At 40.7% G+C, this 12880-nt stretch overlaps 1 protein-coding gene across 1 annotated transcript in view; it reads left to right on the top strand.

Moving 5' to 3' along the window:
• caskin1 (CASK interacting protein 1) overlaps nucleotides 1-12880 on the top strand; it is a 125568-nt gene that overhangs the window by 98877 nt on the left and 13811 nt on the right. The window contains 4 exon segments of the mRNA XM_032538032.1: nucleotides 2099-2344; nucleotides 7061-7165; nucleotides 8039-8154; nucleotides 12556-12637. Coding sequence (XP_032393923.1) covers nucleotides 2099-2344; nucleotides 7061-7165; nucleotides 8039-8154; nucleotides 12556-12637 — 549 coding nt within the window.

Below are 12880 nucleotides of genomic sequence, written 5' to 3'. Positions count from 1 at the left end.
CACACACACACACTTAGGGCTATAGCAGCTGTTTTAGCAAGGGGTTTAATTTACTCAACTGTTTTTCATCAATTTTTAATTATTCTTTCTTCCCACCATTCTTCCCCCATCAGTTTCTTGTACATGTACTGCTCCTCTCATTTCCTTCCTTTTCCTCTAACAGCAATTCAACATTCATGAAACATGTATTTGCAACCAACATCAATGGCCAATTAGAACATCAAGTAGATGAAGATGAGAGAAAATATTTTTAAAAAGAAAAAAAAAATTAAAGTGACCTCAATAAGAATGGGACAGTTACTGTCTAAAATCAGGGACCAATTACAAGACGATGACTCTAGCAGTTTGCTTGTGGATAGTTAGCAAGGCAGTTATCTACTTCAGTAGCTATCTAAACTAGGTCCTAGTAGTGAGTTGTAATTATTAATTATTGGACTATTCAGGATATTATAAAGGTTGTCTGATTCCCAAATCATGCACAATGACCATCTAACAAATATTTCACTGATATTTTTGGCACAGTACCACTTGTTGGCAAAGTAATAGTGGAACCCAACTAAAGTAGAAATTTGCAAAGTCATTGTCTGAGGACAAAGTTAGGCTTTACTAACATGAAACATTTATGTTTTTGAATGCACAAACCTATAGAAGACTACCAGGTGGCACAGTATTTTAGATTCTGTTTGTGTAATGGACCCTCACCTCCTTCATCCAGATAGATAGATAGATAGATAGATAGATAGATAGATAGATAGATAGATAGATAGATAGATAGATAGATACTTTATTCATCAATTTTAGTACAAGGGCAAGTATGTTAACGTTAACCTAGCCTTAACTTCATGGAATAGATTATGCCTAGTATATCGATCAGAACAGACTTCAACGGCACCACCACTTGTAATTTGATTTTGCGTGTCTGCCGTATGACGTTTTATGTCCCTGACAACCTCTGTAGTGTCATGTTGCCACTTGTTAGCAACCACATTTTTCACGTAAATTCTAAATGGACCCAAGTTGATTTCCTGTTGTAGTGTATGTTAATGGAATCAACTGACAGGAAGTTAGCAAGGGGCCAGGCTGTTGCCTAGCAATGGAATTCCATTGAAAAGGTCCTGACATATTTTATGTCGTAGAACAAAACGTGAGAATAATTTAAGTTTTAAGACCTTATCTGAGGCATCTAACAAAAACCCATTAAAACAACAAACATTGACTTCTTGACGAGGAAACCCAAAGTGCAAAAATGCTATCACATTTTTGTTTTTTAGGACACATTCCTGCAGCACTCTATATTTGTCAGATAGGAATAGAATATAGTATGCACTTGGCTTGACTCACCAGGTTTAGCTTAGACACAACACTAGACAAAACACTATACTATAAACAGTCATTCAAGTTATAAGCTCAACGGCTAGCTAGCTAGCTAGCCGTTGAGCTTATAACTTGTGCACTCTGCAAACTAGCTAGCTAGCTAGCTAGTTTGCAGAGTGCACTATTTCATGTCATATGACCAATTTAGTGCTGTAGAACGCAATACATCCACTTTTATTAGCAATTTTATAAGTCACAATGCTTGCATGTTCATACAGAGGACATGTTAATATCAATATGTAACAGTTGTGCAAAGCAATAAACACTGCTGGATATATATGGCAAGTGTTACATCTCCGTATTGTTGTATACTAGTAGCTAATGACATGCAATAGAAAATATTGACTGGATATCATTTCCTGTGTCACAAAATAAGACTGAAAGACACACGTTAAGAGAATAAAGCAGCTGATAGTTATCAGTCCCTGGGTCCATCCCCTCTTTCACCATCCATCACCTCCCTATGAACCTCTCCATATGTTTCATTTTAACAAGGCCCACATTTGTTTGTCCACTCAGTGGCTCTTTGACATCAGCCATGTCCTTCACCTCCTTTAATTTCTTTGTTAAATCTTGTCACTTCAGCCTTTGTTTTTAATTTTTCCTTTCCCCCCCCCCCTTCTTTCTTTCTTACGTGTAATTCTCTGTTTTGTCGTCTGTGTGTTACGTGGCGGTGGCTCACTGTTGGCTGGTTGTGTATGTGTCCGCGGTGGCTGTTATCTAGGTTTGGCCAGCACAGTCATTTGCACTCAACAGTTTCAAAAGATACCGCTGGTTCCTCCGGCGACGGTTGCCCCTGCCAACGCGGTAGTCAACGGCAACGACACCACGTTCCATCAGATCCATATCCTGCCTCCACCGCCTCCTCCTCCACCACATTCCCATCAGCCACTGCTTCCACTTTTCACTTCCTTTGGCTATAGCAAGTCGCCCGTGACAACCCCACAGGGAGACACACCCACTGCCCCAGGTACACGCCCCCTTTTTATTATTTGTATTATGATTATGATTATGGTTATTATTATTTGTATTATTATGATTATTATTATGATTATTGTTATTGTTAAAGCTTCAAGGGATGTTTTCCTCTGCTCATATACAAACTATACAGTATTTCTGATTCGTCTGATGTTTTAAATGTTGTTGAAGGCATCCATTGAAGTTTTCCATTATGGATCATTATTTATGTAATTTTATGTGTTGTTCATACTGTATAACTTTTATTTTTCTGTTGTTGCTGTTGTCATCTCCATTACTGAGTGAAGAGTCAGCATTTAGACAGGGGTCTAATGTGTTTAAGCCACGATTGCATCAATATTGTAGAAATTTGAGTTTACAAAATGGACATTTCTGTCAATAAGAAAACCAACCCGTTTCACTCCCAACTTGTTGAATACTGACGCCTGGTCAGTGGCTCCCAGGGAACCCTTTAGCGTATGAATGGGATGCACTGGGCATAGCAGCAGATGCTCGACCGCTACGTAGTATGAAGAGCGGTAGCGAGTAGGATCAGTTGGCGGATCCAAAGTCTCTTGTTCAATATATCCTCCCACTCCTCGCTTGAACCGGAAGCAGTGCTGGTCCGCCTTCATAAAGGCCGTCTCAAAGCTCTTCTTCTTGCCCTGAGGAGCGAGGATTACGGAGGAGCTATGAGCGAGCATACACGAGAGCTGCCTTTGCGGGAAGCCATGCTTCCGAAATAGATGCTAACTCCGCCCGTACAGCTGACAAATTCACATGACGTTTCTGAGGAAAGGATGTCTCATCTCTCTAAAACACATTGTCTCGTTTCCTCTCTCCTTGCATTATTTTCTTGCGTCCCTCCCATGCTTACTCAGTGGGACGGACTAAGACGCGAGGAAGGAAGGCAAGTGGAAGGGAACGTGGATGCAGCTGAAGGACCTGGGACGTACCCAAAGATTATCAAACTGTCTCTACTGAGGCTAAGGGTCCTGACCAAGACACTTAAGGAGACTTTTTGCATCAGTAACTAATGATAAAGTAGCTTAGTCTATATTGACGACGTTTCATTTTGTGATTGTTCAGGTGCCGCGGGAAATTCCGCCGGATGTATCTCATTTGGGCCAGATGTCACCTTCCCCTTTCTTTGTGTTGGTATCAATGTCAATTTGACGTCAAGTTATGCTTCTCATATCTCTGCAGGGTAAATCCAGACAGCTAGCTGTCCAATCTGAGATTTCCCTCGCACAATTCAAACAACTTTTGTCATGTACACATGTTCCACCAAAACTAGTTCCTTCCCGAGGCTATTTTGCAGGGGCACCGTCATTGTGTCCGGGTAGACACAATGACTAGACTAGAATAGATTGTGATCTGTTTAAATAAATAACAATGAACCAGAGCACGTTTTTATAGCCAGACCCTCCTCCACGGCGCTGGGGTGGAAGGTCTGGCAATGCGAGACTAATGCAAAAGGCACCTGACCAAGTGTCAGTTTTTAACGCGCTGGGAGTGAAACTGTGCAAAAACAGCTTTGTAGGAAAGGAGAAAACTGAAAAACAGTTGATAAAGTAATGCTAAGTGAGGTGTTTTTTTTTTAAACGTGGTTGTAATGCTGCTGACATTTCGATTCACACCACAGAAGAACTTGTTGTGAAGATGTATGGTGGGAGGAAAGCTCACCATTTTACCACAGACTTGTATTCACCTGACTTGGTTTGTGCTTCAGTTGAATGTCTTGTCTTATTATTTAAGTTCTTTTTTTTCCCTTCCTTGCTTCCTCTTCGTTCTTTCCTCTACCCCCTTATATCACGACTGTCCCAGCCAATAAGACAACCCTGCTAGTTTCTTAAACACACACACATCGCACATACCCCTCTCCTGACCAGACTGTGTAGTACTGTTAGTGTGTGTGTTGTTCTGACCTGCCTTGTCCTGCGTGTTATTGTCACGTCTGATCATTTGAACACCACTTCTACCCACCTTGCACTTGTACCCTCAATGTGTGTGTAAGAGTGTGTGTGACGGTGGTGAGGGGTTGAAAGTAAAAATCAAACCAGGCTTTGGACGGGTGAATAAGTTAAGCAACTGCTCTGAATTTGAAGACAGTTTTATCTAATAATATGAAGAAGTCTCAGCGGAATTGTCATCATTACTTTGAGTAAGAATATGCATTTGTTTTCTGGAAAGATTAGAGTTGTTGCTTTAATGACACATTTGTCAGAGGTTTAGTTGGAGATGTTGCTTCAATAGATTTTTTTTTTTAGATTTTTCTAGATACAATAGTCAATACGTATCAACAGCTAGAATAATGCCTATTCATTTTGAACAGTCTTTAGTTTTTATACTGCCAATTCTTGGTTTCCTGAACACAAGGTAGTAAAAATGCATACTGTAGTTATGTATTACATGCAGAGATTGGCAAATCAAAAATGTCAAGTAAAAGTGTTATGTAAGAGACCCAAATACATTGTTAGAAAATGGCACCCAGGATGTTTTGCAGGTAAGGTATCCCCTGTCTGTAAACTTTTATGTTCTATGAATAGGAGCCTTCACTTGACACCATTTTGTTTCCTCCAGGAGAATAAATCCCTTTAGGCAAATTTTCTGCCATGCAGTAAGTCCAAAAATATAATGCCTTTATTTATAACTGCATCAGGTCAGAACATTTTTCCTGATCACATGCAGGGTAAAAACAGCAAAATTAATGTAAACTCACAAAGGATTTAAGTCAAATCAAAGGCTGTCGAAAACACTTGTCAGTCCTTTGTTTGAGGTCACTTGGAGGGATGCATAGTGGTCACAAGAAGGAGCTGCAACATTACATGAAAGCAAATGAAACTTTTTAATGTGTGTGTTTTTCTCTGGAGCACTGTTGGTCACACATATAAACCATTGATAAACCCTTACTAAGATGGTTTTAATGGTTTATGACACTCTCCGAATGCACTACAACAGCCCCATTCTGAAGGCTTACATATGTAATCACACACATATGGATGCATTATATATGTATGTGTACATACATTATGGCATATATATATGTGCATATACACAGATATTCATGTTATGGATTTATTTATGTACTATGGGTATATAAATGTTTTCATATATATATATATATGCTATATTTTTCTGTGTATGTGTGTGCGTGTGTGAGCATGTATGTGAGAATGTGTCAGTGAGTGTGAATCTTATATATCCATTTAAAAAAAAAAAAAACTCCCTTTCCCGGAGTTCCTTTACCCCATCACCCTGTTTTCCTACTGGCCCCTCTGTAGTTTGTCTTTTTTCGCAGATAGGTGGGAATTTATTTTATTAATCCCATGTTACCCATCTTTGTCTCCAAATATCATTGCAACATCTGCAATTGGCACAAGTAGTTAGTGAAGTGAGGTAGTTTGCTTAGTGTATTTAAAGGACAAATACTGTCTTTATGTAGCATACTTCAAATTTTGAATAAGGTTAGCAGTGAAGGATAAAATCTTACAAACATTGTATTACCAGAATAGAGGTATTTAGGAAGAACAGGTTCATTTAATTTCACTTGCCACTTTTAAGTTGCAACAACTTGCAACAAGTAAACTTTAAAAGTACATTTAAATTAGTGCTGTCCAACGATTAAAATGTTTAATTGCGATTAATCATAGTTAACTCGCAATTAATCGCAATTAATGTCAAATTTGTATCTATTCTAAATGTCCCTTGATTTTTTTTATCCCATCATCAACATGGAAAAGTGGATCGGCTCGCTTTGTGCAAATGTTTTTTTATTGAAAACAACATTGTAGTGTTCAATATTTTTCTCAAATAATCTCTCACGCAGTGTAACACTGTCCATCAATAAAAGGGTGAAAAAAAATACTTTGACGGGGGGGGTGGTGTTGTAGTTTTTCTACCGTTACTAGTTGTTGCAGGAGCATGTGAAAAAACTACAAAGTTTGCTAGGCCAAGAAGAACGTTGATCTCGCGATAAAAAAAATGGACGCCGTAAAAATGGGTTAGGGTTAATGCCGTTAATAACGCATTTAACTGACAGCACTAATTAAAATCAATCGTAACTTAAGACTAATATATATAGCATGATTATATTTATTTGTTTTTTTTCAAGTAATATCAACTTGTTAGATTTACAGTGGCTATAACTAAATACCCTAGTTTTCAGCCTTATATTAAAGCTGCACCAATTAATGTTTTTACATGAACATGGATCAAATGACTGCTTGTAATGTAAGAGGGGTTGCTTGTAATGATTAACCCACAGAGAATTATCAATCAGTTATGCTTTGCAGTTCCCCTCAGCTTTCCCCTAAAGCTAATTGTTTTGGTTTCACAAAGTACCAAAGAGCAGCGGACAAAGATAGGGACATAGTGGAGCATTTATCAGCTAAAAAGTTACATATTGGTCTCAAGAGATGGTAGTGACCAAAGCAGAGCTAAAAGGAGAGTTAATATTGGACTTACATTCACCAGATGAGGAGAAACACAGAAACTTTAAAGTAGTGCTAAGTTTGCCAAATTGTGAATAGGTAACTGTATGCTAACAAGTTAGCCATATAAACTAAGAATTGGTGTTGCTTTCAGCTTGTTTCCACTGCCCTAAAGTTGACAAAAGCATGCAATAGTTGCTGCTTTAAATGCTAATATTCGATGGCTAAAGGGTAGCAATACTTCAAAGGCCAACTTAGGGTCGGTTAGCGGCTAACAGTGGTGTTCTGTGTTAAAGGTTGTCGCGGCTCAGAGGCAAGTCCTCACAGCTCTCCCACCACATCCCGTGGGCCCCATGGAGGCTCCAACGAAGAGATCTGGGTACTGCGCAAGCCCGTGGCAGGTAACTAAGCCGCGTTGCGCTGAGGCCTCAACCCCTGTCTCCTTTAAACTTTATACAGGGCTCAAACAGTATCTGACATCCGTTTAAAAAAAAAGAGGCTTTTCTGCCTGGCAGGGCCTTGCAAGTGTCTATGGTGTTGGTAAATGTCCCAAAGAGTAGAACCTGTCCACACATCAATTTCTTTGCGCTAAGAAATCAATGTTTGAAGGCTTTCAGATACTCTTTGACCTGCTCCTGACAGTCCTCATGTCCTGCTTATCCCTCCGTCTGAAGCTTAGCTTAACTCAGCGGCCTCATGTGTAGGACTGCAGCCATCTGCATCGGTCTACAGTCTGTGTGTCTTTCCAACTGGATGTATGGGGACGTCTTCATGTGAGAGAGAAGAAAAAAACTTAGGAAAGAGAGAGAGTGGAAGAGTGAGTGAAAAGAAGTGTGTGTACAAAAGCGAAAGGTGTGTCTTGTTTACTCCACTCAGTCGCCCGTCACCCTGTCTGTTGGTCCGTCTGTCCTATCCATTCAAACACATGCTGCCTAGTGCATTTCAATGGAGAGTCACACCTGTTACCATGTTGGTTTGGATATCAGCTAAACCACTCATTGTTTGCGTGTGTGCAGGTGCGTGTGTGTGTGTGTGTGCGTGTGTGTGTGTGCGCGCGCGCACGCGTGCGTGCATGCGTACGTGCGTGCATGCATGCGTGAAAATATATGCATCCATCTGTTTGTTGCATGCGTGTATTTGTATGTACAAAATCTATACATATTGTTTGGGTGGTTGCATGTGTGTGTAAATGCTTGTAAACAAAGCAGTTCATATACACCGATTTGTGTGTGTGTGTGTGTGTGTATGTGTGTGTGTGTGTGTGTGTGTTGCAGGTGGGGACCGCAGCAGTGTGGGTAGTTCTGGCAGTGTGACCAGTGTGAGGTCGTCGGGCAGCGGTCAGAGTGCCGGCAGTGCACACATACTCCATGCACAGGCTGAAGGGGTAAAGGTACGATGACACACACACACACACACACACACACACACACACACACACACACACACAGACGCTTGTCTTTGAGTATTAAGTGAATGTAGTGGGACTTAATTATTTCTGTGTAACAATAACTATTCATGACTTAATAACCAACAATCAAAGTTAAAGTTTAAAACACTCCTAAATTATTATTTATAGAGATTTTAACACTTTAAACTCAGTTTATGTGCTTCATCATGCTTCTGTCGGTGTGTTTTGGTCTGATTTGATTTGACAGTAGCTTGGCAACAAACTACCCTAAAACTGTCATAGCATTTTTACTCAAATGTTGCTAAATAATGATTGGTGTATGGAAGTACATTGCATCATGTTTTTCCAAATGAGACCCGCCCACTTCAGACTAATGCGAAAATGGTGATTTTGGCTGTCTCCACTTCTCACAATGAGATGTGTGGGAGAGACCTACGGACGGACAGAGAGAGTGACACGCACGCACGCGCACACACGCGCACACACACACGCACACACACACACACACACACTCACACACGCACGCACACACACACACATTTAGGCTACAATTACCACAGTTCCTCCACATATCCTGTCACTTTCTATTGGAGAGAGTGAGAGCCGAGAGGAAAAAGGATTGCTAGGCGGCAAGTTTCTTTTTTTTTTTTTTTTTTTTTTTTGCAGGATGCTAGGGGAAGACTAATCCCGATCCCTGATTGGCTCGCCCTGACATTCTTACCCTAACCATAACCAATTCCACTACTCTTGCTTAAACCTAACCAACTCAACCAGAGCAGGCAACGAGTAATTGCCATTCAGGGATAGGTTTCCTGATGAATATTCATAACTCTTCCCCTACCATTGTGCAAAAAAAAAAATTGCAGCCAGGCGCGGTATCGGGCGGTAAATTGACTGGATAGTCTTGCTGGTTCACTTCCTGCCCGGCGGTCCAACATCCCGTGTGAAAGTAGACCTGCCGCGTATCTTTAGCGGAGTGGAGAGCCGCTTCACGCAGAGCCGCTTCACGCAGAGCCGCTTCACGCAGAGCCGCTGGTTGAATATCAAGCAAGGACTTGAATGGAGGCGATTTCTCGAGGGGCTCGTGACGTGCACGTAACGCAGCTCAGAAGCGCCCGCTGGAAAATAGGGGTTACACTATAATTTTTAAAAAGCATGCTCCAGATAACAGTTCAATGGTTTTAGAAGTTTAACAATCCAGCTGCCAACTTCTCACGCATTGGCCGTGAGACACACGCATTTGACAGGTTTCACGCCACACCCCCGATTTCTCACGCTGAAGTGTCAACCCGTGTGTCAAATTTCTGAAAGAGGAGTTTACTATAGATCTCCTGTTGAGCCACCTTTGATAGACATGCTTTCAGAGACTGTGAGGGGGTTCATGAACGTCCCTCTTTGGAATTTTCAATGTGTCGCAAATGAGAACATTTTTTTCACGAGCCATCCCAGGTCCATTTCCCCGGCTTCAGGTTAGCTCTGAGTATTACAGACCGTCGTCGTCTTCGTGTCCACTCTCTCTCTCTGTAGAATGGATGTGAGGCACGCGGCTGGTAGTGAGCAACTTCCATTCATTGTAGTGGACTCGCTCTGCTGGGGCAGTGACGCGTTGCATCCGTGTAGTCCTCCGATAAGAGCAGCGTACGGCCACCTCTAAACTCGTGTCAGAGACCAGAGACCCAAATGGGCCTCTGAGTCTGAATGAGACCACCATATCAGCGGAGCAATGACATGCCACAGCAGACTATATTACAACTCTCCACATCTCGGACACCAGAGATGGGGAGTTTATGTGCACAAAGTTGTAAATATGAGCAGAATCTGGTGAACCACACCTGAGCTATACAGCCCTATATATACTATAATATATATATATATATAATATTATATTATATATAAATATATATATATATATATATTATATACGATACTGCAACTTGGGCCACTATTGTGCATCTCTTACCTCTGTGCACTCTAAATGTACTGTAATATTAATTTGATGTTTTAAAATGACACAATAGTCTTTATTTTCACAAAAAAGTAAAACAGTAGTGGGGCCAGAGGATGACAGCCAAACTTACTGAACTATGGCACAAAGGTTAAAGGAATGGAACTTATAACTCATGGTTCTCATTCTTTAGAATTTCAGTGGTCTAAGTTGATCCCTCAACATTAATTAAACTTTGGGTCCCTGGTCCCTACCCCAGGGACCCCTGGACCTGTTCACACAGACCCAAATCTTCCACTGTTCTGCATATGCTACTGTCTCTTCATGTGTTCATTATGTTGGCACATTGTGTGGGTCAGTTTTCTTATATTAAGAAGTTAATAATGTAAATGCTGAATGCCCTAAAACCTGTTGATACAACAACACAAAGGCTCCTAACCCTACAGTTTTTGCACATATCATGTAAGACTTGATTTCTCTCATTTTTTTTTTGCAAAAAACATCTCCGAAAGGCCATTTAAGGGTTATTTTCAAATTTTTTTCCTGGGGGGGCATACCCCCAGACCCCCTAGGGAGTCCCCCATCCACCCCAATATAACAATCCAATTTAAACCCTAAAGGATAAAGACCAAAAGAAATTGCTTTGTACGCGGCAAAATGGGTTGGCCCCCTCCCAAATCTCACTCCAAGGTTTGGGAAAAGTTGGCAGCCCTGCACAGTTAGTCACTTTCAATACAATGACTCAAGAACATTTTAATGGAACTTTAATGGACCAAACTTTCCTTGAAGAGTAAATCATTGCTAGCACTAGCAATGGATCAAATGATTAGGTGTAATGTGAAAGGGGTCACTCGTAGTGACCAACCTTCAGAGAATTATCCCCCATCTCTGCAGTTCTTCTAAGCTCTACGGAGCCTTGTTAGCATCGTTTAGCTCATGGTTTTGATGAAAGCAACAACTGTTTAGATTCACTCTCACTGCTCTTACCAACCCTGTTTCCAGCAGCAGGAAGCTGTTTTCAGTGATACACCGCTGATAAACCCACTGTACCCTACCTGCTCAGCACCAAACAGCAGTCACACCAAGTTAGTGACTAGCTGTGAAACGTAGTAGAGCATTTAGCAGCTAGAGTCAGATATATTTCTAAAAGAAAACGACCCCTGGTTATTTTTGTCTATGAGCAGCTTGAAGAAACGGTTCCAGCTTAACATGTTAGCTACAAAAACTTTTAGAAAACTTTTTTTTAAGCACTAGTGGGGAGTCACTAGTTATTCATGGTATGGATATGTAATTTATGTGTGTGTGATTGTAATCGAATTGGGTTTTGTATTAATGGAAAGGATGTAAAACAATGTGTGCACAAATGACACGGGAGTTCACGGAGAAACAGTCCCATTGGCAAGCGATTGTCAATTATCCCACACCTGGGGACGCAGAATGTATTGAGACCATAGCTGAGTTCATGATTGAAATACCCCTGATGAAGGTCCACTTACAAATTTCCATACCAATCCATTATAGACAGAATACCAGCTGATCTGAGTGGGGGGGGCTGATCTTTAATGCAATATCTACATTGCCCATTATCAGCAACCATTCACCCAATGTTCCAAAGGCCCATTCTGTTTACTAATCTGATATCATTTTAAAAAACTATCTAGGGAAAACATTTTGCAATTTTGTAAGCACATAATGTAATCTGAAAACTGCTGCCCTGGTTAAAAAAATAGCAATGCAACTGATCTCAGCTGGTATTCTGTCTATAATGGAGTGCAATGGGAATTTCTAAGTGACCCCAAACTTTTGACCCGTATGGTGACATTGCATGCATATGAGCATGCAGTCAATACAGATATTTTATAAAAACATTTTTTTTTTTTATAGCAGGGCTTTAACATAAGCCTAAATCTGCTCTATTACAAAAAATACCCCAAACAGTGACATTACAAGATAGAAATATCGACTTGAAAATATATTTAAACTGCCCTTTGGTCCATAACACTGACTCAGTGTGGAGTTGCCAGTTTTAGCTCTAAATGTGCTCTTGGATGGTTAGATACATGAAAGCTGATGTAGAAAAAAATGCATATTTTGTTTTTCAGGGATGACAGATTGATAAACAGACAACAAACACATTTTACTACTGCTATTTATGACTGGATGTAACTTTTGATTTGTGGGAAAAGTGGCTCTCCTTTTGACTTTGTCCTATCAGTGTGAACAAAATAGTGAAGACCACTGGCCCAGAGGGACCGAAATGTTAGTTTTCTTAAATAGATGTTGATAGTGCAGCAAGAGCAGTGCGCAGGATTGTCTCTTTCTTCTAGCTACAACAAACAACAAAGTTATTAAAAAAAAGAATTATTGCTGCTTTAATGCAACATGTAAGTGTCTACATGCCTGTTCACGCGGATGCATTTGTGTCTGTGCACTTTCAGCTTCTCGCCACAGTCTTGTCTCAGTCTGCCAAAGCCAAGGAGCATCTACTGGAGCAGTCCAAGTCTGTGGACCAGCCTGCAGGTAGGACACGAGGCTGATCCTTCTTCAACCCAGTTTAAGTGTTACTGTAATGAGTTTACTTACAGAAAGAACTCTTTATGACACTTTAATTAACAGGAACCATGCTTGCAAGTGTAATGAAACTGGTTGGGAAATGTTTTGAGTAGAGAGAAAAAAATTAAAACCAGGTAGACAGACAGTCGGATTAGAAACATGACTCATGGTCTTCTACACACACGCACGCACGCACGCACGCACGCACGC

The sequence above is a fragment of the Etheostoma spectabile genome, chromosome 15 (genome assembly GCF_008692095.1).
Source record: "Etheostoma spectabile isolate EspeVRDwgs_2016 chromosome 15, UIUC_Espe_1.0, whole genome shotgun sequence".
Lineage (NCBI taxonomy): Eukaryota > Metazoa > Chordata > Actinopteri > Perciformes > Percidae > Etheostoma > Etheostoma spectabile.
Note: the sequence above shows the minus strand (reverse complement) of the source record. Positions and strands in the feature narration are given on the sequence as shown.